This window comes from Apteryx mantelli, chromosome 6 (assembly GCF_036417845.1).
Source record: "Apteryx mantelli isolate bAptMan1 chromosome 6, bAptMan1.hap1, whole genome shotgun sequence".
In the NCBI taxonomy this organism is placed as follows: Eukaryota; Metazoa; Chordata; class Aves; order Apterygiformes; family Apterygidae; genus Apteryx; species Apteryx mantelli.
The window spans coordinates 11,235,652-11,263,094 of record NC_089983.1 but is presented as its reverse complement, the minus strand read 5'-3'; the positions used below and the strand labels follow the sequence as shown (position 1 = coordinate 11,263,094).

The window sequence follows — 27,443 nt, the reverse complement described above, 5'->3', positions numbered from 1 at the left end:
CCAGTGTACAGTGGCTGAAGCTTTTTATCTGTTTTTTTCCAGAGTAACCAAAGGAAGAAAAAAAAACAAAAAAAAGTAGGGGTGAGGAGAGGAAAAAAGGCAAACAAATTTTGCAAGTCCTTCCAATCTGAAGCACCTGGCATGAAGCAACAAGTAAAATGCTGATTGATCAGGGATGCTGTATATATGGTAGGAGGCCAAGGCCATGTTAAGTAACTCCTCTGAAATGAAAAACACCCACTTCCACCAAAACCAGGAACAGCCAGTACTGTGCAGACTGATGCTATAGGATAAGAAACTAGGCTAGAGAGAAATTTTGTGTATCCCATTTTCAAAGAGTAAATACATACATTAAAAAGGAAGATTAATTTACTCATATGTTCTTGTAGTTTGGGAAAAAACTTTATCGAGGAAACATCCTCCATCTTCACATGCGATATCTGTTGTAGTAAAAGAAATGTTAAAGGCTGTTTTTAGCAGGGTGATTGCTGCTCAGGACAAGCCTGGTTGTGGAAGACGGGGAGATGATACTTTAATCGAATACTTGTGATATTAGCCCATAAGCTAATCATTGGGACTGCTCATACATTTCAGCAGAGCTGCTATTTTCCTCAAACTGAGCCTAGCTTTAGGTCTACCCAGTAATATGCTGGGAGCAAGGAGTCTCTTTTGTTTTGTTTTTAGTCCAGGGATCAACCCCAGCACTGGCAGCAATATAGGTTTCCCCCACTGTCCCACCAGGGACTGTTACTATGAATTCACTTTAGGGTGCCCAGCTGCCAGGACCCGTTGTTCTAGGGAACGTATGTGCGTGTAACGTGCTCTTCTAATTTGGTGTCTGTCTCTTCTGATGGCTGCTTTGTCTCTCTGCTCGGTTCCTGACTTCCCTTCTGGGTCTCCCTAGTCATAAATGTGCGATCACAGACTGCAGGGTGGCTTGTTTTGGGTCTGGCCAGGATCCCCTGTAGATGTCTGCCAAGTGGTTTAGACTAAATGGTCTATCCTAGGTCAATAGGTCCATGAAAATAGTCTGGTCAGAGAAGTTTTGGTTTCAGTAAAGCTGTATTTAACTGGGGGGGGGGGGGGGAAGGACTATTGAGTCCAAAGGAAAAATAACAAAACTGTCCACTCCAGTGAACACAGTATGTGCACACATGCACATACACAATTTTATGTGCATAAATTAGCAGCTCAGGCACGGTTTATGTTGCAGCCTTCATTCCACATAAAAGCCCATTAATTTATAGTCTAATCAAGGACAAGGCAATTTTGTTTTCCTTTGTTACAGCAAATATACTGGGGTATGGTAGTCTATCAGAAATTCACCCATGATAGGACTTCCACTAAAGGAAGGAAGCGTAACATGAATCTTGAGCAAATGCAACTAATCTTGCATTGTAAGGTCATGTTATTTTTAAACTGTGTAAAGAAAGTGTAGCACAGGGGAGAGAGTGTTTGTCTGTGTAGTCCTTTTGATTTGTATTTCTTTCATAAAGCTGTTTTGGCCTTTTTAGTGATTCACGGGAGCAAGCCAGTGAAGTGTACGGGCCCCTGGAATCACAAGGGAAAAGGGATGATTCCTAATCCTGGCCCTCCTTTGTAAAAATAAATAAATAAGTAAATTAAAAATATATATATATCTTTTTACAAAATGTCAGGAAATAAGAAACCTTGCGAACATCTTCCAATAAATAGAGTTCAGCTCTGGACTGAAGTGAGACACTGCGGACTCTTATCTGGGTCCCTCCAGGACGCCTGGGGCCAGTCTCCATCAGTTGTATCAACATGAAAATAAGAGTAGTGTTTGACGTGCGGTGCTCAGTTGTGGTGTTGGGAGCAAACTGCCCTTTGCGTAGTAATTATCACCACGCGGGCTGCGCTCTTCTTGGCTGCGCTCAGTTTTAGCTAAGTAAGGGGTTTTTGAAATTGGCCTTTTGGAACGATGTCAGTCTCCTTCAGAAACTACACGGGTTTTCTCTATTACTTCGAAATCAGCTGATCTAAGTGGAGCTACTAATCCCAGTGGCAATGGAATTTGACCCATTTCCAAGACTTTGATTCTTTTTCTCTCGCTGAAGATAAGAAAAGAACCTTATCTTTGTCCAGTTTGGGTGAAACATGGGCTCAGTATCCCAGATAGCAGCTGAGCATAGCCTGGGCTGCTCACGCCTGAAAGAAAAGTTTAATCTCCTTGAAAATGGATTTTCTCTAACCTGCGAATGGATGTAACAGTCTTGTTGCCAAGCATCATATAAATCTTACTGGTCAAAAGTCTGTCTTGATTACTGTAATATGTGAGATCTGGAAAAGAAGGGAGGTGCCAAGATGGGCAATTCAGAGTTAACTAGTAATTTGCCCTTTTTTTCTTTCTTAAAAAAAAAAAAAAAAAAGCTGTTTGAGCCTTCCATGTGATCTTGGTGTGAGATTTTTAATTATTTGGTTACAATACTTCTTCCTTTTTACAAAATGAAAAGTCTGTATTATCTTTTACAAGTATGATAGGAAATTAAACTAAACTGTCACAGGACCTGATGACTGATTATTAACATTTTTGTGTCCTGAATGCCTTTGGTGTTTGCTACTGCCCATGGATACTTTGTTTATTTTGATGTATGCTTCCTCCATTTTATGAAACAAGGCATTGTTTCATACGAGGGGCTGTTTTCACAGCTAAGTATTTACCTTGCAGAGCTGAATTACTCTTAGCTGTCAGACTGATCTAGTATTTTTGAAGAAAAAAATGAAACTGCATTTTAATTTGGTTCTGATGCTTTTTGACATTTCGATTACAAAAATCAAAAATTTTCATTTAGCTTTGAACTGAAACTTGCTTTTTGGTTTGTGTTTTGAAAACAAAAGTGGAATGAAAATTTCAACTTGAGAGAAACCTGTTTCTTTACTAAAAATATATATTTCTGCAGAAGTTCAAATAGCTACTTGCAGTTTTTTATAAAATTGAATTTTTGAGAAACTCTGTTTAAGCATCTCTTTATATGTCTTCTTTTTGAGTCTCAAACATAAAGTGATATTCAGCTATAGTTAGGAAGATGTTTCCAGGTTACAGTTACTGTGTTTTCCATCCAAAAGTGTGAATGTATCCATGTCTTTATTTCAGATTGGGTGCTTGTTAGCCAAAGACCTACCAAAAAATGTTTTGAATTTTGCACTGTACAAAGGCCTCGCCAAGATGAGCTTTGTGTGTCTTATTGAAATAATATTTGCAGTTTGTGCTTACCATTAATGTAAATCATCTCAGGGCTTAGATGTGTAACTTCTCCGTCACCCAGGTATGCATGCTTGTGTAGGTGAGGACTGCAGGACTGAGACTCAGGAATGAGATTGTCGTGTTGTTAAAAGCAGATTTTATACCATTTTTTGTATTGGTTATTCCCTTCTGCAGGGAGTAGTTAAGCTTCAGCAGGATTCTAGCCATTCCTAGTGGAAGGTGCTAGTCAGCAGAGATGGGCAGTCAGAATCTGTCCTTCTAGGAAAAAAGAATCTCATAGAAAAAAAATGTAAAAACAAGGGAAGAAGGCGTAAGGGTGGGGATTAATTCTGCTGCATTTCAGGGTAACTTCTACAAGCCATTTACAGCTATCATTAAAATCTTTACAGCTTTGTCTTTGGAAGCAGCTAAAATTGCTCTTGTATTCTCTCCATATTTAGCTGAGTCTGGCTAGAAGGTAGAGAAGATGTAAAATACATCAGTGTGATGACACAGGCAGGCAAACAAAAGCTGAATATAGCTAGTATGACATGAACTCGTCATGGTTATGATGGCTGTGAATTAGGTTTTTCCAGCTGTTCTCTCCAACAGTTTTTCTTCAGCCATGTTATTCAACAGCTGTTTTTCTTGAACAGGAGGGTCCTTCTCAGTGGCACTCTGAACTGAAAAGACCAGATTTTCTGAAGTTCTCCACAAGGTAAAATGGTCAGCATGAGGAAAGGATGGAGCGGAGCTGTGGATCAGCGCAGAGTATGCTGCCCTGGCACTATTTTAGTCTGGTGGATAAAACTACATTTAAAATACTACAGATCCCTCCCTGGTCTTGCTTATCTCATCACTAGGAATTGTTTTTGTCTAAAAAATGAATTGTCCTGGTGTATATTTAATTACTGTTGGCTTTTTCTCAGTTTAAAAGTTTTTTGCTCTTCTTTGGGGAGCTCAGGATAGAATAAAGTTTAGGGTGAAGTTTAGGTTACTTGAGGTATTGTCACATTTGATCTCTGCTTTACTGGAAACTGGAATAGGCGGATGAAAGTTCAGTTTTAGCCTAATGTATTCAGGTCTATGGTAGAATAATAAATAAAAGAAAAGTCAGCAATCAGCTGTGCTTGGCTTTTGGATAACAGTCAGTCTCTCCATCTCTGAGGAATGAAGCAGGTGGATTTTTAATAAGGTTTATTTGGCTTGTCAGTAAGTTAGACAAACAAAGAAAGTGCTTATCAGTGCTTACGCCACATGAAGGCACTCTGAAACTATAAGAGAGCGTGCAGACTTGAATGCACGCTGTTTACTCAAAATTTGACTGAGACTGAAATGAAAGAGACATTGCTGTGGCCAAACTTTGATCTTTTTTTCATCTCTGTGTGGTATACTTGTGTCAAAGTACCACTTGGCAGGAGCTGTCAGATCCCAGGTGTTGCAGAATGGATTAGCCATTCTGCCAACTCGTGACATACTAACCTGCATGTATTTTTCTGCCAGATTTCATGAGCTTTCCCAGTCATATTTGTGTGGATGTGCAGCATGGTTTGCGTGGTATGAATTCCCAACTGCAGGGCAGTGGCCGACCTGCCTTTGAAGCAGGTGTGCTGTTGAGCTGCGCGCATGCAGGACATCTGATGTTTCCAGAAAACTTTGATCTCCATGTGTGAGTTCTGTTGAGTCAATCTGTGCAGGCACAGCAGATACAGCCGGTATTTCTGGCTGCCCAGGAATCCTGAATGAATATATGAAATCGTCAAATTCTGGTGATGCAGAGTTTCTGCAGATATGATCTGGCAAGACTTGAATGTGCAATAACTTGAAATGTAGCTTTTTATTTACCTTCTGGTGCTGAATCCCTTAGGTTATGTCCTAAAACTCTCTATCACGGCTACAAACCTTTTTTTGTTTCATATAGGAAGGCTGAAGTTCTCTGGTAAGCAACTGCTACCATTTGGCTGGACTTTAGGAAAAGGAGAAGATGTCAGGATGCACAGTCATGCCTGTTGGTAAGGGTGAATCAGAATGCGGCACCTGGATCTGAAGATTGTCTTTTGATCTACTATGAACTTTTCCTATTAAAATTTAAAATACCCTTTTTCCTAAACCTCCTCTGAGATAGGGCAAACTACGTGGAAAAAAACCCTTCTGGCTGTGGCTCAAATAACAGAAGTCAGGAGATCTAAAGCATAAGGCTCGTACATGTTTCTTATTCCTTTCAGCTTCTGCCCATATACTCAGATGAAGCTCGGCCTTAGTTGTGAAATTCTTGGCTTGTGGCGCTTTGCATCATGATTACCGTGCTGCTTAAACACTGTGGGCTTTGTTCGAAATGCTTCATTTGATCTGAGATTGGCTCGGAGCAGCAGGTCGGAAAGTGTAACTAGCTTGCTTTCTCTCCTGAAGCAATCGGAGAGGATCCGGTGACGGGGGATGCCTGGATGCTGGCAGTTCATTTGCATGTGAACAAGATAACTTACTATTTCCTTGCGATACGTAGGGGGAAATAAACTGAAGTTATGGCCTCCAAGGTGACAGGGGGTTGATAGAATTGTTAGCAGTATGCTGTGAATAAAAATTAACTTCCCTAGCTCAAGCCTATTGTTTAGCCACTGCAGTGATCTTGTCTGATAAACCAAGACCTGGTTAGAAAACACGTGGCAAATCTTAGTATTATTCAGGTGCTTTCTAAACTCTCTTCTAAGTTCCTTGGGGAGCAAGTGAAGCTTCCCTTGAAATTGAAGCCAGGGTTTCCAAGTCACTTTGGCATCTTTTCTGCTAGCTGTAGGGAAGGAGAAGGGTATTCATCTTGTTCCCCGTGGCTGCAGAGAATTTCAGTTTTGGCACCTTCAATTGCTCTGCTTTTCTGCTCAGGGTATTTTTGGAATGTGTTTTAGTCAGGGAAAGACAGGATGGTCAGAAATCGGCCACAGCCTGACAGATGGCTAGAGATGGCTTCCAGAATTATCTGAAGGACACTTGGAAAAATCTCCTCTCTGATCTCAGTTACAAGAAGGAGAGCCCAAGCAATTCACATGGGCTGCTTGGTACTCTGAACCCGATCCTAATCTCAGGGGAAGTTTATGCCTGTGGAGCTCCTCTGAGGTGGAGGCAGTTACTTGGGACATGCACTGATGTGAACCTGGGCCAGCACATCCACAAATTGGCTCTAATCTCTTGTCTTTTAAATAATAATTTTTTTTGAGAGAGAGAACTTGAAAATGACAGTCATTTTATTGCAATAGCTGTAAAAGTTGACATGAATGTGTAGATAGATCTGCTACTAGAATCTGCAAAGGCAGATGAATAATGTTAATATCAGGTGAAGAGAGTAATTGTAGTAGGCACAGTGCAGATAATCTCTGCTTTTTTCCCCCCCCTTTTGTCATGGATTTGAAAAATTGTGCAAAATTCAGAAATTCGTAGGATCCCCCTGTCCCCATTTTCAGAATTTCAGATTTATCATTTCAGCATTAGGAGCTTCCATTCATTTGGAGAATTTCCTCTACGTCCTTCCTGAGGAAAGGGGTGTCAGGCTGTCCCGGCAAATCATGGACAGTGCAGGGCTAAGGAGCCCCTGTAGCTGCACAGAGCTGGCCTTAGTGAAAGGCACTAGAGCAGTAGGCTCCTTGCTTGCCTTAATTTCCTTGCTTAGCTAGGGAATCGTCATCCTCTGTGAAAGCGGAGCAGTCAGAAATGAGCTGGCATTGGGACATTTAGTTGGTGCCCTTCTCTGAGCATTAATTCCCCATTGAGTCCACATTGTAAAGCTGAGGCCGTGAATCGTTCATGGAATAAAGCCATGCCCCCAAAGTGGAAGCCCTTTCTCGGGTTGCTGCTTCGTGAGCATCAGTGAAATCATGCAGGACAAACCAGTCCTGTTCCATAATCAGCATTTGCCCTCGTGATGGGGGCCTGATCTAGTGATCTGCTGGCCCACAGCTATTGCAGCGAACATTGCAAAATGGCAAGTTTGCAGTGGGTGCTTCCCTCCCAAGGAGATCTGTTTAATTTTGAATGGTGACAAGTTCTGCCCCCTTTCCCTTCCTTTGGCAGATGACCCATTGCTAGACTTCAGATAACCCCTTCTCATTTGCTTGTTTGTGTTCAGTTCAGAAGAAACAGAAGCAGCTCTCCCTCTGCCCGGGTGTTTGCTTTATGCTGTGTGCCCTGGCTGGAAGAGGGAATACTTGGGTTAAGAACTGCTGAACAGTGGAGCTGATTTTTGTACACTTGCATGTGTGCGAGTGCGTGCGTGTATGCTGCGTGTGTGTGGCTGCGTATCTCAAACGCACAAGCTCCAGGTTTTCCTCCTCTATCCCAGGACCCTGTTGCTGGGAGTCACAAGATGCAACTAGGGCAGTGAGATAGTCTCGGATTGAGGGAAGCGCTTGCCTACAAGCCTGTGCCTGAGTGCTTTGCTGGAGTGAGACCAGGGAGGGCCCAGGAAACAGGTGCTTGTCCTGCCTGTTCTTGTTATGCATGTGAATAGGAAGGCTGGGGTGCAGAGGGATCGCTGACAGAGCCAGGGCCTTCAAGCTTCAGGGGCAGCAGCTCCTGCGCTTCCTCTGATTTCTCTGGCTTTCTTTGACTTTAGGAACTGCCTCTGTAGCGTGTGCTGACACACGGCAGCTCACTCATTTTTTCCCCAACATTTGAGCTGTTCTTATCTGAGTGATCTTCTGCCCTCATGGCTTTACACTCCTCATTTCTCTGGTGTGTGTCCTTCCTCTAGAGCCCCTGCCCAAACTTCATCCCCTGAAGGGAAAATATCATTAACAGTGGTGTACTGGCAGTCAAGAAGACACCTTGCCAGTACCCGGGGGAAGGTTTTAAGCCCATGCAGTGTGGTTACATCTACTTAAAATCATTGGTGTCTACTTTCCTTTTTCCACTCTTCTGTGGTTGCCTTCTTTCTCCTCATTGATTCCCTGTTGTTATTTATATTACAGATCTTCAGATGAGGCATGTTAAATTACATAGTAAGAAGCACATATTAAGGACTATCCAAAACAGAAAAGACTTGCTGTTATGCTAACAGACTTCTCTGAACTTAGGCTCCTCTCAGGAATACCTGCTACATTTGCTGGCCTTAAAGTGTCATCACCTCTTTTTAGCACACTGGAAGTGAGAGGAATATGGCTTTGAAGTTGTTTCCTGCTTCTGGTAGAGAAAAACTTCTTTTGCCTTACACAGCAGTGGAGTCTTTGAAAATGAAGGTGCTTCTGACATTGGAGGGATAACCTTCTTAACCCAGGAGGTCTGAGGTGGACTTAATAAATCAGTTTGATAATAAGGGAAAACAGCAGGGTCAAATCCATAGCAGTGGTCAATAGAGCATCATTGCTTTAGCCTTGCTGTGGAGGTAATGAATGCAAGTAGTTTCTTGCCTATTGTTCCCCCATATAGCATTTAATTCAGAATATACAGCTGCCACATTAGCTCTGCGTATATACTGCAGATCCCTGACAAACTGGCTCTGGTTCATGATGTGGTTATGCATCTGTTCTCCTCTGTCAGAAGTTGCCGCTCTGCCAAAAGGCACAGTCCTTTGCCCACTCTGTGTTTGTGAATGGCCTCATGGTGAAAAGAAAGGGTTAGCTTTTAACTGATCTGTTCCCTGGTCTCCCTCACTGGGCAGCCGTGTTAAAACTCATGTGGCAGAAAGAGGTAGTTAGGAATATGCAATTAGAATAGTTAAACTGGCAGCATGGATTGATACCGGTTCAAATATATGTGGGCGGGTGACTTCATTGATACTGATAGAGAATAAAAGAGGGTGCTGAATTTGCCCTTCGGCGTAGTCGTAAAGCAGGGCAGTACTTGTGACCTTCAGAGAGCTGCGTGTGACATTCATGGCAGTGTAAAGCTAACATGTGAAATGTGACTTTGGAAGAAAGCCGGCTTCTGAATTGCATGTGAGAGTTCACGTGTGTTTGTTTGCATGCGAAGATGACCTTTCTAGTAAAAGGTACAGGTCTTTGTAATCCATTCATTTATAAGTGTGCTTTTCCTTTTTGTATGTGTGTCCTCTCCCATATGTATATCCAGCTTGGATTGCTAGAGGCTGGAGCCAACCAAATAGAGGAATAACTAATGAAACATTTCCCAGTCCTCTGTATTTCTTTCTTTGCCAGAGCTCCTTCTATGAATCGGAATGATTGTCCGGTATCTTCCTGTAGAAAAATGGTTGAGTCTTTGCTAAACCACATGCCAGTCACCAGTGAGCAGCAGGGGAGCCTTGCTGGCTTGCTTCTTCCAGCTTTGCACATTTGTAAAGCTTATCTTTAAGCTGTGAACACCTCTACACCTGCTCTGTCTTCCACCCTATCCATCACCTTTTCCATCATCTGGATCCTGCCTTTTCCCATGTGTTTCTCATCCAGATCTCCAATATGCTATCCATCATACCAAAGCCCGTTGTCCTCTCGTCTTTGTCTTTTAGTGGGTGCACTACTGTTCAACCTAGTGCTGCAACGAGCTGCGTGGGAAATAATTTCATGTGCTGCTGGCGTCAATTTTGACTGATCTCGAACCACTGTATACAAAGAAGTCCTAACTGTTACTGTCAGTGATTAAAAAAGGTCAACTAAATTTTTTAAAGCAGTATGTGTTGAGCTGCTCAAAAAAAAAGTCTATCTGTTTTTTCTCTCTCTGTGCTAATTGAAGCTTTGATCACCTGGGTTTTGAAAGATGCCTCACCATTTTAATTCGTGAAGGAGAATAATGTGCATTCTTCTCCCACAGCTTGTGTGTTCATTAGACATTTTCACCTCTGGCTAATGAGGAACATGATTCTTTTTGAAGACTATAGCGTAGGGTTATAGGAAATATGTGATAGTTATCAAGGTCTGTAATCAGTTAGGCGACAGCATATGGAACATTTCATCTCATTTCAGCTGCTGTCCATTGAAATTTTGCCAAAAGGTTTATTTCTCTTACAATTGTTTTTTCCTGGCAATATCTTTTTCATTTATTTGGGGAGAGGCAGCACTCTGGGTCCCCAGATGGGGCTTCTGGTGACTATGCACTCTCCAAAAACAGAATAAAAAGACCACAGCTTTCCACAGAATTTAGTCCTCCCATTTTCCTTCTTTCATTACAAGTATGTTTGTAACAGTCAGACTGTCCATCTTGCTAATGTGTGGACCCCAGATCTCACGCTGGAGAGCACTAGAAAGCACACTATGAACAGAAACTCTTAATTTGCATGGACTGCATGCTTCTAGGAGAACGAGTGGCGCCGTTCCTTGTCTCCTACGGAAATAATAACCCAGCTGTTCATTTCTGTGTGTGAAGGCTGTCTTCATGGCTGCAGGTGCAACTTCTCTAGCAGGTTTTGCTGTCCTCCAGAAGGCAGAGCTAGTATTTGACCTGTGACGCAACCCCTACAACAGTGCTTAGAAACCAGCTTGAAGAAAAATGTTGCAAGGGCATCTAAGCAAACACTCCTCCAAGGAGGGGCAGGAGGAGGTGGGGCCGTGCCGAAGACTTTTAATGGCAGAATGAATGGGAAGGTGTAGGGCATTGCTGTGCGGTCGGTCCGGCATACCGCCTGTGCCTCCGGTCTCTGGGTTTCCTGTAATCTGCAAGAGTGTATCGTCTGCGCCAAATCTTGAAGAAACACATACAAGCAGATTTTTGTTTTGTCTTGTGTTCTTTAAACATTAGTTACCCATCAGCAAGTTTCAAGATGACAAGAATTCTGACAGCTTGCAAAGTGGTGAAGGCTTTGAAAGGCAGGTTGGAGTTCTGCAATGTGTCTGCTGATCACTGGAGTTTCTCAAGGACCAGTACCAGGTTGTTGAGCATCAAGGTAACAGTAACTAAGCTACTGTGTCTCTAGGAGATAGCCCACTGCAGATAACAGTGCTTGCTTAGACACGCAAAAATGGACCAAATGGGATTTGTCTGAACCCTAAGCGAGGGATTTGCTTGGCTACAGGGCTTTATTGGGTAAGCAAATACTTTTTGTGTAGTCTGGAATGGAAATTATAGGATAAATTGTATGAAAAGGTGGAAGTTCATGGTCGCGGTTAATTATTATCCAATGTTTTCTTCACAAACGCCTTACCTTTCTATAGGGCTGGTAGCTAGCAGAGGCAGCTCCTTCAGTCCATGGCAGCCTGAATCAGCTAGATATTTAAACACATGCGTGACTTCAAGCATGTGAGTAATCCCATTGGGTCCATGTAGGATCCATTTTCAATGTATCAGAAACCAAGCTGTCTCTGAGACTAATCAGAGAGGTAGAGTTGACTCTCTGTGAATACATCAGTGTATCAGCCCTTCATTTCAGGGGCTGCAACCTGTTAGTTCAATTCCCCAACTTTCTTCTGCTCTTCATTACAAGAGCTGCATTTCCCCAGCTTTGTCAGTGTAACTCAGGCAGTTGCAGCAGAGCACAGTGGTGAACTGGGACCTTCTGCGTGAATTGTGTAGCATTGGCAATATTTTGACATCAGAGACAAAAAGGGGGCTCTTGCACATGTATTCTGTTGGATCAACAGTGTAATAGAATTAGTAACCTGAGGAATGATGTTTCGGTGGGTGAAGGGAAGGGCTCTGGGAGACTTGGGCTGTGGTACCCAGTGGATGCAGCTTTACACAGTGGGATGGGGTAGGAAACCGATTACTACCATTTCTGTCCACTGTAGATTCAGGTTTCCCTGACCTGTTCCATGGCCACTGATTTCCAAGAGAAGGCAGATCTCTGAGCTCTTGACAACAGACCCATTAAATCTTAAAACTTAGCTGCAAAGAAAAAATGAAGGTGGAAAGAGTCATTCCTATTTTTCTTATCCCTTCTTTCAGCATGTGAATTCTCAGTTTGGTTTTGTCTCACCTGCACTTGGAGACGGACCCTGTGTTTTAACTGATGTACTTGCTAATGGACTGGTCTTCCCCTCCCTGAGAGTGTACAGCAGGCATGAACTGTTACCTGGCTCACTGTGCCTCAAAACACAGTGATAATCTTCCTCCCAGCAGATTGATCCTGATTGTGCGATCACATCTGGCTTAGGAGGATGTTATTCCTCCTTGTGATGGCAACAGGAGTCCTGCTCGTGAATTAGAAACCCACCATGATTGCCAGTCTCCCCAGGGGCACCACATGAAGAGGAAGTAGACCGCAGTTGTGTATGAAAGAAATGATACAAGCTCTGATGTGGGGAGTTAAGTTCCTCCCCAAGACTGCAGACACTTTATTCCTCAGGCTGGTGAGGCTGTGGTGGTCATGTGTTGACCACGCATTAAAACTATGTCAGAGCCCTCAGGTGGGGCAGTGCCATTTCTCCCCTCGATTCTTCCAGGGCAGGCACCAGCTTCTCTTGTTTCATTTGGAAATCTCAGCACTGCACAGGAAAGTGCTGGGACAGAAGTGTGACAGAAGAGAGCGTGACACAGTTCTGGCTATCTTTTCTCTGGGCTTTGTGCTTCAAATTGAAAAGGGGTGGGAGGGAAAGGAGAAAACTTACTGCCAGTATTGCTGGATCCGTGGAAGCTGTGAGTGAAGGTACTGCACTGAGAGGTGCTGTTGGCAGAAGTCACTGCGTCTAGAGTGTGAGAGCCCAGGGTTCATGCTTGGAACTTGGTTTATCACTCGTGACTGCCGGTAGCGTCAGTATGCCAGTGCCTACGTCTTTGTGCCGCAGAACGGGGATCTGTGCAGAGACGCTCAAGTTCAGCAGGGTTTTAGGAACTGTCTAGCCATCTAAGCAGGACTGAACAGCTCTGCTGGATGACATCCTGGCTTGTCTCAGTTGCTTCTGATACGTAACTAACTGTTTAGAGCTGGTTCTGTTATTTCTGCCACGCTCTTCAAAGTGCAACAGTCGAAGGCTTGTGATGCAATGAGAGGTGAGTTCAAAACCACTTTACTGTGGCAGATTGTTGTAACCTCAAACTGGAAGGCAGCTTCTGCCGGTAAAGCTTTGTGGCCTGTGGTTAGGACTGCTGGTGCAGTATTTGCTGAGACACATTTTTATTTGTGTGTTCCAGGGTAATTCTGGTAGGCACCTGTAGCTGGCTGGATCTGATGCATTCTACTGATGGATTAGCATCTGAAGTTTGGATCTGCCACCTTAAATGACAGATTGATGATGTTAGGTACATATTTTGTCACTCATTCAAGAACTGCACAGTGGCAGACCTACCAGGTCATAGCTCACAGTGCTGAGGCACCTAATTAAGAAGTTTCATGCTCATGGAAAACTGCTGCCCTACTCCGATGCCGCTACAGTACCAGCTGCTCTAGCGCCTACCTTATTCTGCAGTTGTAAAGCTGCAAAGCGGTTGCTTAAAGCCAAAGGCACAGCCATGTGCTAGGGGAAGGCAAGGAGAGCACACACCTGTTAAAAAGCAGCGCCAAGTGAAACCCCTGGGAACAGTTTAACTTCAGTCCCAGCAATGGCAAATACATCCTGGATGGATCAGAACTAATTGGGCTCTGTTTCTATTTCAGGGTGTGTTATCACAGGGTAGCCAAAACCCACCATGTGTCAGAAATGCTGAGTCTGGTGGAGCGTTTGTGGCTGCGTTGTGGCTGCCTGGCCCACTGCAAGCCGCGGTGCTAGCCGGCCCGCCCCAGAAGTGTCTTTCTGGCATGGACTTTGTGATGTCCTGTGCCTTGGTTGGTGGCATTGGCTCTGCATTTCCTTTAGAAACGACTTGATTAATACCTACAGAGGTTTGTCCTGTCAGAGCGGCTGCTTGAACTCATGGAAAGCAACATGGCTGATATTTAATTTAGGAGCCTGTGGCTTTTAAATTGAGATCTCAGCTCAGATTTCTGACGCCACCTTTGTCAGCGGCTGTCTGCAGGTTTGAATTCAAAACCTGAAAGACAAAAACTTGAGCCTTTCCCAGCTTGGGGCTGCTCCTTTAAGGCAGTGTCAGACTCATATACCACTATCCACAGGACATGCAGGAGCAGAAGTCAAAGAGCCTCTGTAATATAGATATGCAAGCAGTAAACCAGCAGGCCTGAGAGAAAGTTTAGGGATAAGTGATCCTAAAAGGCCAACCTATTGCATAGCTTTGCTTAAGAGTATAGTGGTTAATTATAATTGTGTGAGACAAGTGACCAAATGGCAGCTTGTGGCTGGGCTTGGTGTTCTGTCCGTCATTACGGGTAATGGATATTTGTAGGAAGTTTGGAGAAGGAGTGAAATGCACAGCAATTAAGGTGTGTGGGCTAATGGCAGTATAGGTAATGATCCCGTTATTGTAGGTTTAAATGAGTGTTAAGTTGCCTTCGATTGCTTTTTCTCAGTGGGCTATTTTAGGGAGCATAACAAAATACAATGAAAAACTTCCTGATCTATGTATAAGCCAAGAAGGGGGTTAGAGAGCATGAGGGAGAAGTGGTGGTTTTAGCAGAAGAAGCCCTAATAATTATTCTCCCAGGACTGTTTTCTGTCCAGTTAAACCCAGCCTGTTTGAGGAAACATCACTTTAGATGAGCAGTGGGAGCCAGGGGGACTCACAGATCCGTTTGCCCCTACTGCATCCCATCCTTCGTTCTGCAGGAGAGAGGCAGCGTCCCCTGGCGAACGGGGCCCTTCCCTGCAGACTGGGGCTGTGTTTGCCCATGGAGATCAGGTCTGAGACCGCTCTTGACTTCATCTGGTAGAAGGAGCCTTTGGTGAAGCGTCTCTGTGCTGAAGTGCTTGGCGTCACTGCTTGCAGGATAATTGAGCTTCTTTGTAATTCAGAAACAGGCAGAGAGACTGCAGCTCGAAGCTCATATCATTTAACGCTCGTCTGAGGCCAATGTAGTTAAATAGGGATGTAAAGAGTAGTATGAGCAATAAATAGGTGACTTGTAACCATATAGCTGGCTCAGTAAGAGAGTGCTATAAAAACCACCAGGAGCAAGCTTAAAAGTACCATTAGAAGTGAGAGGGAGAAGAAGAAAATTTCTGAGCACTGGCTTTAGAGACTATTTCAGATAACCGTGAACAGACTCCTCAAATCTATTTTGAAGCAGGTGGGAAGTGGTGGAGAAGGGCATCGGTCTTGTCTCCAGGCTGCTGCGTGGGGAGGACGCTTGGTTGCGGGCTGGGTGAGCAACAGCAACGTACAGCGCTCTCCTGCCCGTACTGCAACCACTATAGACGGTGGGGCTGGAAAGACAGGACAAATATTCTTGGCGTTGTTATGAAGAGCCTTAAGAAACGACACAAGTTTGAGTTGTAGGAGCCATAACTTTTCTACCATAGCATCTGTGCTGTGTTTCTGGCTTTGCTTTCTCTTTGGTTTTGATGATAAAGGAACTAACCCAAATCTTCTCCCTAAAGTTAGCCTAAATGTGAATCTTCTTTTGATATTAAAGACTTTGACTTGGCTTTTGATTCATTTTTAATTCCTGCCTTTCTGCTTTTCATAGTTTTAGCCAGAAGCAAATGTGCTAAAATAAAATTAAAAAAAAAAAAGGTTGGCAAAAGAAGACCTGACTGTGAGCAATGTCCAGATAGATTTCCAGCCTGTGATAGCCTAGTGCTTCCAAGAAGAGATGTTTTGCCAGCAGAGAGAGTATTTTCCACTTTGTTGCTGGTTATTTGGTCTTGAGAGAGTGGAGGTAGTGCAGTCCTGGCCCTGGGTTTCCACTGTAGAGGAAATCTGATGGGGTTTGGCCTCTTCTGCCATTCTAATATGTTGGCTGTTGTGCAGCCAGCCAAATGTGTGTGTTTTGTGTCTAGAAGTGTTGTGCTGTGTGGAATTACGGCCATCTTAGAAAGGAGATGTTTTATCAGCTTCTTACTGGAGGGTGATAAAGTGGCCGGCACTGAAGTCAAGCCCCGGCTGTGCCTGTGCCATACACCAGTGCCTGTCCTGGCTTTGGTACTCGGCGTCCTCCGGCAGCTGATGGTTCAGCTTGGCTTTGCCAAGGGGAATTGCGGGATATCTTTGGAGAGAAGCACTTGGGAGAGCTGCTTGACTGGTTACTATGTGAGGCAAGTTTGAATTCTAGAGGAAAAAAATTACCTGTTCAGTTTTCAGAAAAGGGGTTTATAGCAGACATGCTATAAAAAGCAAATTGTACTGCAGATCTTCCGGGACTGAGCAGATCTTTATCATCCATCCTGTAAATGGGGAGGGCTGCTAGAGCAGGGAATGCAACTGGAACTAAATTCATTTTTCTTTAACTGCTACAGTGTTTTGTTTACTTCATGTGTGAAGTGCTTAGTGCAGTGAGACCTGAGCTAGTTAACTCTTCAAGTTGTTTTTAACGATATGCACAAAATCTAGCAGTGCCGTGGGAACATCAATCACCATTTCTCTTAGCCATCTCCAACCTCAAAGTTCTTCAGGAGCCTTACAACCTCTCTGGAGCCCAGGGAGCTGTGCTAAGGTAAAGCTGCCAGTGAGTAGGAAGGAGAAGTCAGATTGTAAATGGTGTATGTCACAGTGGGGGTGTGTGCAGGAAACATTTTAGTTGAAACTACAACAAAGATTTATTCTATGCTACATAGGGATGCTTCTGAAAAGTGTGGAGGCAAAAGGACCTCACAGCAGCTCTTTTGTTGTTATTGTTGTTGTTATTATTATTATTATTTTATTTTATTTTTATTTTTTAAGTGAAAATCTTTCCCAGCTAAATCCAGATCGGGTCAACTTGCCTTTTTTATAGCCTGTAAATCACCTTTCACATTAAAAACAAAACTGAAAAGACAAGGTAGGTTGGCAGCCTAGGGATGTGGTAACACCTCCGCTAGAAATGTAAGCAAGAATAATTGCTCCAAGAATGCTCAACAAACAAAGCAAGCTCTTAATTAAGAATAATAAATCAAGGAGGGGAGGGAAGTATCTGAACATGTCTCCCTTGCCGTAGCTGAACATGCATGCAGGTTATGGTTGCTCAGGGATGTCCTTCTGCATTACTTGGACAGGGTGTAGGGGCTCTAATAGTACAGCAGTGCTTGTGTTTGGCTGAAGTTATTTCTGCGCTGGTCTGGTGCATACAGGAGCAGGAGGCCTGTTGTGGGGAGGGAAAGACATGCAGATTCCTATCAACTACTGCAGTGAGGGTGAGGCTCAAAGGTCGCAGTAATGGCTCTGGATTTTGGCCCTCAGGAGCTAGGTGGATTTTAACTTTTCTAGTCATTCCACCAATGTGGACTTTGCTTCCTGGAGGAATCCCCCCCGCCAGGCAGGTTTTGCAGCTGTGACTGCGATTCAAGGCAATTACCCAACTTGTGCCAGTGTATGGCAGAACTTCCTGAAATGGAGTTGATATTTGGGTGTTGCCTACTTGCGGGGGGCATCCATCCCTGGAAACTAAGGCTGGGAGAAGCAGGTTCCTGAGGTCGGTCTCCCATGTCAGTAGTGCAGGCTGGATTTCAGCAGGGTTCGGAAAGGGCAGAGGTCCTGTCCAGAGCCCAGTGCAAGGCACCCGGCTGACCTCTTTGCTTTGGTTATGCTTTGAGTGTGTGGCAGCTCTCGTGAAGCAGCTGCTTGTTTGCACATGCAGCCTGTGGCCCAGACACTGCTGCTGCTCTTGCTCCAAAATCCCTCTCGGGAAGAAGCATCTCCCCTGTGCCAGGGAGAAAGCCCTTCCTTTGGAGGAGTCACTGCTTCTTGGAGGCATTTTGAAGTGAGCAGCTTTCTCTAAGGAGAATCTCAGTGAGATTTGGGAGCTGACCAAGCTGCCATTTTTTGTTTGAGCTAGATCTAGGGGTTTTAGCCACAAAAACTGTATTTATAAGTGTAGGGGGAGTTTGGTGTTGCTGACTCTCCCACCCTATAATATGGGGAGGCTCAGAAATGATGGCTAAACCTATTGAGAATGACCGGATGTTTGACACTAATGAGGAAAAAATGCAAGGCTAAAACCATCCCAGATGCACAGAATTCAATTACTTGGCAGTGTGGTTTGGTTTTTAGTGTATTTTGCAGTACATTAGTAATTGATCTGCACAGTATTTATAACTGCAGAGAAGCTCTAGATGAATGTTTGCTGTGATTGTTACAAAACGTTCAATTCTGGGAATGAAATTTCTCCTCACTGTGATTGTTCTTCTGATTTACAGCTAATGGAAAATAGCTCTTCTGCTCCATTCTGCAACAAATTGATGTTGGTTCTTCTCTAAAAATCCCAATATGAAGAATTCTTCTGTTTAAGAAAAAAAAAATCACATTGAAAGATATGCTGAGAGCTGCTGCCTGGTGGACCCGCTTGGCACATCTCCTCTGGCTTAGACCGGTGGGGTTTCTGCACTGTTGCTTGCTCAGTGACTGCAGCTCCAGGCCCAGGAGGCAGCTCCACCTGTGTTCCAGAAGTGAAAGTTTCTCGGGGTCCAAAGGGTTCATCTTCCAGATTTTGATCCCCTATTAAATGCTGAAAGTCACTGGCAAATCTGTTTTCAGCTTTGCTTTTTCTCTTCCCCTGTTGGTTGCTAGTGATTCTGGTGCCTGAATGAATCTCCCAGCTCATTCTCTTTCTGTTGCCTATTTCCTGGTCACCTTTTGGTAGAAGCTGGAGTTCCCAGGTGGTTTCCTGTCCAGCCTCTGGACAGGTTAAGAAAGGTTTAATTTCTAAATCAGACAAAAGGGGGTATGTTAGTCTGGTATGGGTGAAGACCCAGCTGTGCCATTGACTCTTTTAATGACTTTACAAAAGTCCTGCTTTGTGTCCTGTTTTCCTCAGCTGAACATAGTGCTAAGTCTGTAATGGATCGCCCATTTCACGTTTGCCAACTGCTCTCTCTCAGGGACTGCAGGAATGTCCCTCTGAAGCGGTGGGGAAATGGCAGCAAGGAGGGTTGCTAACTTCTCAGGAGTGTTTGCTCTATTCGCTGTCTACCCAAAGGGGCAGAAGAAGGGGGACTGAGGCTTGTGTCCATGCTCTGCTTGAGATCTGCAGGTGAATGGCATTTGTGGCCAGAAATCAGGGGGGTGACAGTGCGAGGCGGGGGTGATGGATGCAGCCCACGCTGTCGCCACAGAAAGCCTGCGTGCAACAGTCAGACTGCTGGGGTGGGAGTGCAGCTGATGGCCGCTGTGCGGAGACCTGAAGTACAAGTATTGGAGGTGTCTAACATGACATTTTTGTCCTGCTGGAGCCTTGAGCCACGTAGTGCGGTGCATAGTCAGAGCTTGCATTGCCTTTCCCTGAGCCAGGCTAACGATGATGGGCTCAGTACTGGGTTTAGAGTGGCCCACAGCCTCCAGCATGGTCTGGAGGTGGCGTGTCTGTTAGGAGACCCTGTTGCGGACCCCTGTGAGAGCCCTGTTGCCAATGCGGTGGCACAGACGTGCAGTTGAGGTGGGTTCTTGTAACGTATGGGCTTTGCCCGGCACTTCCGATGGATGGAAGAAGACCTATCAAAGGGAGAAGGCAGTGATTGCAGGGCCACAGCACCCTGTTCAGCAAAGATGCTACTGCCTGAAGATGGGGATGTGTGGAGCCCAGGGTGAGTGGCCATGAGGCCACCCTGACCAGCCCTCCCCACATCTGCCACTTTGGGCTATGTGACAGAGCCGTACACGAGGTGATAGAGAGCCACAGTGCTGTGCTGGGGACAGGAGAGTCCCTGAGGGAGAAGGAGAGCTGCAGATTAATAGAAGTGATCTTTCCTCTCCTTTGGTGTGAGCTTGCTGAAAGAAAATGAACCAGGAGCGTGATCTGGAGAGGGTTTTATTAACTTGCTATGTCAGAGCATTTTAAATTCATGCAGTGCACCTGCATCTGCTTTCATGGTATGAGATCTCATGTCGATTAGCAAAAAGCAAAAGCTTCTTCCGCCTTCAGCTCCCACCCCCCTCTTAAGAGCAGTGCTGCTTTCTTAGGGTTGTTGCGTTATGGCAGATACCACCCCAGGCTAGCATCCCTCCTCGTGGGTGCGACTCGCCTCTCCTAAATGCTTGCTGAAGCAGCTGCTGGTTTGTAGGAAGTTCCCCTCTAGGCTGCTTATTCCATACCTACCTCTTCCAGGACAATTTATGCCTATCCCTGAGATAACCGAGACCATGAATGTCTGTCTGATCCATGAGTTTCCCTCTTTCCTTGTCTGACGGGGAATGGGCCTGTATTTAGAATTGTGTTTTCTGACACCAGTCTGGTTAAGCACTTATTTTTTTAGCAGGTTTGCTGTACAGTTGCAACAGAAGTTCAGCACTTACAAAAGTGCCTGGCTGTATGAGGGCCAGCATAGTCACCATCAAGCCCTGAGCAAAGCTTGAGGAAAAAGACAGTCCTTTCCCCCCAGAGTTACAATCTTGGTTAATTACAAGCTATAATGGGTGGATGAATCGAGCAAGTGATGTGGCAGGAGGAGGGTGATCCCATGGTAACAGCAGCACATGCTGCTCGCAGAAAGGTTTGTCATTAGGAGATGGTATTTCCTATGTGTTAGGAGGAAAAAGAGCATCAGGAGACTAGTCAAAGAGGACAAAGTATTTTTGTGGCTGGGGAGGCGAGAGGGGCAGGAATGCATAACGCGTGAGGCACGAGAGGCAGGTGTCCTAGGTGTTACCTGTGTAAACATCAACCCTTTTCCTCCTGTATTTGAGTTTCTTCGTATGCCTTTCTCTAGGCGCAGACAGCGAACTTGGTGCTGGAAGATGGAACGAAGATGAAGGGCTATTCTTTTGGCTATCCATCCTCCGCAGCAGGGGAAGTCGTATTCAACACTGGTCTCGCTGGGTAAGGCAAAAGCAAATGAGGTTTAGGGAAGCAAACTACTCTCGGAGCACTTTAAAGTGGGAAAGGGATGACAGAGCAGCTGCTTTTTCCAAGCTCGTAGGGTGCTTATCCAAGCCTGTGGTGTTCTGTCCAAAACGCTGTACTCTAAGGATATAGAGAGGGAACGAGTTAATGAAGAGACTTCAGTCAGTCCTTTTGTGTCATTAGAGAGCATTTGTGGTGATGGACAACTTTAAAGACTGATATAACTAACCATGGTAGTGAGGTATGCAGACATCTGCCCACCTCCAGTTGAAATGCAGGCACTGCTGATTCAGAGCAGAGGATCTGCTCAGTGGCGCACAGGAACAGGGCAGTAAGAATCTCAGTTAAATTTCTATGTTGTCCCTCCAGTTTCTGGGTCAAATACGGAGGTTTGAATCATCTATAGCCTCCTGGGTGATGGAACTTGCCATCTGAGTGCAAAATTTTTAAATCCAGAGGTTCCCAGGTGGGGTTCTCCTGTATGACATGTGGTGGCTCATACCACAGTTAAGAAGGCATTTGAACTCTGTGCCCTTTCCAGCTAAAGGGAAGGGTCAAATTCATGCCTAAACTAGCATGGCTCTTGTGTCTTCTTGAGTGGTAGAAGCTTATGGCTGGCTTAGGATGACAGCCAAATGCTGCAAGTCCTTCAGGTGAACTGTTCTGAGTAGAGGAAATCTGGCCAGAGGAATGAGGTCTTTGGTGAGGAGAGGGACACGTCCCTGGGGAGGTGAGACAGCTCTGAGGTTGCTGGTGCTTGAGCTTTGCCTGCAGTCTTTCATAGCTGCCTTTGCCCAGCTGCCTTGTGCTCTCCAATTTCTGCTCTCCCTTTGAGAAACCAGTACCCACAGGATGAGTTTTTAAATGGTCCTGTTGGTAAGAATGTTAAATTGCTGCAGAGGGGAATCTGTTTGCAAAGTTTTGCATTAGGAGGCAATTATTTAAGCATTTTGACAGCACTAATTACTTGCTGTGTTAATATACCTGCCAACAAACAACTGTTTAATATAGATCAGAATGATGGAGGGCACCAGAGTTCTCTTTTCTGTGATAGACTATGGGCAATAAATCTTGTCACGTCACAAAAGTCGGGCAGGACCTGATGGATTAATTTCCCTTCCACATGTTAGCGTGGCAGCAGAAGCTGTTTGCTCATTTTCTGGTGATTTGGAGAGGATGTGTGTGAGAAGGGAGAACTGTTTTGCTCTGTGGAGCATATGGGGATGGAAGGAACATGCGAAACATAAGGTTGTATCTTCAGTGCACTCTCCAGGAACGTAACCTTGATTGATTTGGAGATGAGGAGGAGGATGAGAGTTGGCAGCATCGTGGCAGATCATAGAAGTGACAGGATTCGCTGCCAGTCCAGGGGCTGCTGCCCAGTGAAAGAAACGCTGTAGCTCTACCTAGTGCTGCTGAGCAAAACTTTATGTCCGAGGGAACCCGGCTAAAGGTTTTCCTTGACACAGTAAGAGGCTAAGCGCCTGCATGAAGGAGGTGCTTTGGCAGGGTCGGGGCCTTTTACAGCCTGTCTGAGCCTGTGGCTATTTGTCAGTGCAGGGAGCAAGAGGCTAGTAAAGGGACGACTTTGCCATAGCAGGTTTTAAGCCTCAGAGTATTGCTTTCTGTGACCTGGCTGTTTCTAGACCCTGCGCGGGGTCAGAATGAGCTTTGTGATGAGACAATTAATGTGGTGTTCTGTACCTTGTCTCCTCATCTGGACTCCTACACTCTGATTCGTGTTGTAGAAGAGGGAGGCAAAGCACTTACAATGTACTTACAGTTTTGGGGTTTGAAGTAGCTGAAGCTAGCTGAAATGTTGTCCGATTACTCTAGGATAGAGGGCAGAGAGCACCATTTTGGGTGCAGAATGTTGAAATTTCATTAAAAAGCATTAGGATGAACTTTTTGGAAGCATTTGCTCAACCCCCCCCCCCCCCCCCCCAAATCCTAGTGTTGCAGCCATCCGTTTGGAATGGAAGAAAAGCAGGGGAGGAGTTTTTCAATTAAGAAAGAGAAAGAACTAAAACTCCTAAAATGTTTCCGTGTTTCAATTAGCTCAATAAATGCATTTGCTTCCAATACGTCTGCATGTGTTTTCCATGATATTCTAGTAAGAGAAGTGATTGACAGGAATTTCCTGAACTCAGGCAGGGCTTTGGGCAGGCGCACAGAGGATTGGACCTTGCAGCGTCTCTAGAGCTTCTGCTCCCATCTGCTCCACGAGGCATCGTGCCTGCTTAAAGGACATTATGTCCCAATGCAGAGCTGTGCCTTTGTGCCTCAGCCAAGCCCAGTGGCTCTTTGTCCTTGTTTGCTGATTACAAATAACATGCAAAGGTTAATTACATTAGCTTTGTCATTAACAAAGAGTTTTTTGGGAAGCATGACCAATTGACTGGGAAGGAGAGAGAGATGCCAAATGTACACGTGCCTTGTGCTTACTGCGATTACCCTGCACCTTGCGTGGATGTTTACCCCACAGCAGGAAATGTAGATTTGAACTCAAGGAGAGGCTTACCTGGAAATATTTCATGGCCATTGTTCATTCGACGCATCAGTTCTCAGAGTTGGCTGCTGTACTGCATTGTCTGTATCTGCCTGCAACCGTTCCGGGTTTTGTAAAGAGTTTCCCAATGTTTGACAATTAAACTTCTGGCAGCAAGTCCAGTGTTCCATAAAAATGTCTCTTGTGACTTGCTGATATCTGGTAGGCAGTTGGGGTTGCTAGTTATGTACTGTTTAAACAATGATGACAATAATAAATTATATTCTATATAGGGCAGATTCATCTTGGAGCATCTTAATGCATTTGGCCAAATATTGGTGTAGATAACTTCATCAGTTGCTGAATTGCAGCTGCTTTTGGGTTGAAAAACAGCAGTTGTTTAACAGCTTGCTGCAACAGTATGCAACAGTATAATGGAGAAAGTGAAGGCGGGCTTACTAATTTGAAGCTGCAGAATAGAAGTGTGGGTAGGAAGACCGTAATTATCCTGTCACCCTCCTTGGGGTTGAAAGTGAGAATGAATCTGCTGGATCCAGAGCTGATACAGTAGGTTTTGCAAAATCTTAAGTTTGATTTCCCCATTAAAATCTGAAATCTTAGGTTTGATCCTCCATTATAGTAAAATGTTTCACCACACTTCTAGATCTTCCCTTACTGGGGAGAACAGTCAGGCAGGCGCTTGAACATAATTGAATGTTTTCACATAAACACTGTTTCTGTCTTTTGTCGTATGGAAATTCAGGCCTATCTTATATTTATTTATTTGCTCTCTTGTTTTCCTCTCGCCTTTCTATTGCTTTTTGACCTAGATACACCGAAGCCTTGACAGATCCCAGCTACAAAGGACAGATTCTTACACTAGCTAACCCCATAATTGGGAATGGCGGAGTGCCTGACACGGCTGCTTTGGACGAAATGGGCCTCAGGAGGTTTATAGAGTCTGACGGAATCAAGGTAAAACCAGAGTTGATCAAAGTAGGGGCATCTAGAAAGTTGAGCGTGTGCGACTGTGCATCCGAAAATTTCACCTTCATAGAAATTGAAAGGAATCAACAATTCTCAACTTTTTTGTTTGCTTGTTTTTTCTTCTGGGTATTGACCAGCAGATACTGTCTTGCTTTCTGTAGCAGGTCCTGTGCTGTCTGAAAGTGCTGTGTGTCCCATTAGTGGTACACGTGGCACAGTTTTTGTGAACTGCTGTCCTGGATGGCTTTTTTTTCCACATTCCCTTCCCTATAAGATAAGTCTGTGTCCGCCCAGGACTGGCTGCCACAGAGAAATCAAATGCCAGAGAAGCTCCTGTGTGCAGAGGTACTTCTCTGTGTGCCTGCCCTGTCACACAAAGGGGAGGTGATGGTTGTGCGGAGAAGGCTGTACTTACTAGCGCAGGGACCAATACTTAGGCTGTACTGGAACCTGTGCTCTCCCAGCTAGGCTTCTCTTGCTGGACTGAATCATGTCTCTGGCCTGTTCAGTCTTTCCTGACCCTACTGGTAGCATGTGATAAATTAAGGGAAGCCGTATGGTATCCTGGCCCATTCTGGCATGAAAAGCTGTCAGTGCAGTGGGGTGTGGTATTGTACCCGTACTGGATGAGCAAACATTCAAGGAGAGGTTTTAGTGCTGGAGGAAGGATGCAGCTGGTTCTTTCCTTCTGAGTAAGAGTAAAGCAACAACGGGGGGGGGGAAATTTAAGTAAAGATCAAAACTTAATGTTGTCAAGTGTGTTCCAAAAAGGCAGCATGTCAAGGCAGCTGAAAAGCGATTTCTGCACTGTAAGGCCACCTGTGATGGCCCCATGTGTGACGTGGCCACAGAGAAGAGGGAAGGTCTGTGTGCTCTTTAGGCTCTGTATCCTTTTGCCAAGGAGGCACTGGCTAGGAGCAGGATTGCATCCATGTAGCGGTGGCAGTACTGAAAAATGAAGCATAATCGTGTAACTGCAGTGCCAGTGAAATGCTTTATCTGTCCTGAGGTGAAATGACTTCTTTCTAAGCTGCTAATGCCACTGGAAAATGGAGTTGCCTTTTGAAAAGAAGTGTCACTTACAAGTGAGCTTTCTTTAAAAAAAAAAAAAAAAAAAAAAAAAAAAATCCAAAGTGAGACACTTTGGCTTAAATTTAATCTCTCTTTCTAACAAGACATGTTTTCTCAGTTCAACCAAATTTGCAGCTTTGGTTACCTGGAAGCCGCATTCTTCTGTGAATTTTCAACTAAAATGACCCAGGTACGATCATGACAAAGCATGGAAGCATTTGTCTTTGCCAGTTACTTCTTCTATGCAGTCCCACTGTGAGGAACCAGTATGGCATTGTATAAGAACAGCCACCATGTCAGAGAATGGTCTTTTTAGCTTAGTGTCTTGTCCGTGATATGACTTGCAGTGGATGAAAAGTGAAAACCTGGAAGGTACGGGACAAGTACAGAGTGAACCTTCAGTGCAAAATGCCGTTTCTTCTCTCCGCAGGTTTCAGGTTTGGTGGTGCTGGATTACAGCAATGAATACAGTCACCGGCAGGCTGCTAAGAGCCTGGGAGAGTGGTTGCAGGAAGAAAAGGTGAGAGATGCAGGGGTAGCTGCATTATGAGAACAGACCTGTGTGGATGGGACTGGGGGAAAGAACCGCTGGCCTTGTGCTGGTAACCACTCTTCTCCTCTGACACCTTCGCCAGTCTGTACTGGGCTCATCCTGTGTTCCCTAGTTCTCTGGTTCTTCATCCATTTTTCTTTTTCAAGGTGCAAAGTTATTTCCAAAATCTGTCCAGGAGAAATGTTAATTAAATGGGGATGTTTGGTGCTTCATAAAAATAATCCACATTAGGTTATATTCTCATCAAATGTTACTGTAGTGCAGTTCCTAGTGGTTGCCACAGTCATAACCTCAAAAAGGTGTTCGTTGCCAAAACCCCGCTGGCTTGAAGCCAAGAGAATCAAGGATGTGACAATAGAGTGCCACTGACTTCTGACAGCTGGGAGGGTTAGGTGCTCAGGAATAAGGTGAAATGGGGCTCAGAAACGAGGTAGGGATTTGCCATGTGAGCTTTTTCTTTCTTTTTTTTTTTTTTCCTTTGCTTTTTAGTGCAGAAACTAGAAGATTTGGAGAACCGAGCTATTTATGAGTGAGAATAGGGAGAAGTGGGGGGGGGGGGGTGGAGAAGCAAATGTGGGGCAGCCTTGGTAATAGAGCTGCTACGAGCTAGTGCTCTCTAACCAAGAATGTGCTTTTGTGAGCAAAGTGAGCTTGGCTGCTGACTTCCTTTGCCTGAGTTGCTTGTTCTCTGACTTGCCCTTCTCTAATGTTTCCTTTAGGTGCCTGCTCTGTATGGGATTGATACCAGAATGCTGTCCAAATTAATTCGGGACAAGGTATGATCACCTTCCCTTGATCCAGGTGCATTAAACTTGCCATTACTGGGCCCTTTTTCTGACATTGCAGCAAACCTGGGGTAGCGATGGTAGCTGCTGGGTTGCCTTGACCTCAGGTGCTGCTCAGATCCCCATGCCCTTCCAAAGGCTCTGTGCCTTGTGTACAGCTGTGGCACTGTTTGTATCCCGAGGATCCCCCTCTCCTTGGCTCTGTTCTAGGTTTCCTCTTCTATGTAAGTGAGTCAGCACAAGCTGATTTAAATGATAGGCCTCAGGTAGATGTGTAAACAGTCGGAGAGGCAGCAACACTTCTGTGGGTTTTTGTGTGTATTAGTTTGTAGGCAGCACCAGCTCTGTTCAACAGAAACTCCTGTGCTCCTCAGAGACATAAAGGAATGCTTACATTGACCTAAACTGGATTACTAACTCAGGCCAATTTTCCTTTCCTGAAGCCTTTTGTTATTTTTTAATAGTCATTATTTCTGTCTGGTTCCTGAGAGCTGACAATTGAAGGACACATGCAGGATTACGTTACTGAATGTGGGTTAATGTTAAGGAACATTTTACATTGACTGAAACAATGATCAAAGCCACTCTGAATATAAATTGTTGTGCCTCAGGGACTCTTCTTTTGTAATGGATTATTTGAAGATGCTCTTTTCCATTTTGTTTAGGTGATCAATTTGCAA

The 27,443-nt window shown here is 44.7% G+C and overlaps 1 protein-coding gene across 1 annotated transcript in view; it reads left to right on the top strand.

Moving 5' to 3' along the window:
- The first annotated feature begins 10,901 nt into the window (after positions 1-10,901).
- Positions 10,902-27,443, top strand: part of CPS1 (carbamoyl-phosphate synthase 1) — a 99,510-nt gene continuing 82,968 nt past the window's right edge. The window contains exons 1-5 of the mRNA XM_013952187.2: positions 10,902-11,024; positions 20,746-20,855; positions 24,198-24,342; positions 25,856-25,945; positions 26,698-26,754. Of these exons, the coding sequence (XP_013807641.2) occupies positions 10,902-11,024; positions 20,746-20,855; positions 24,198-24,342; positions 25,856-25,945; positions 26,698-26,754 (525 nt within the window). The remainder of the gene's footprint in view (positions 11,025-20,745; positions 20,856-24,197; positions 24,343-25,855; positions 25,946-26,697; positions 26,755-27,443) is intronic.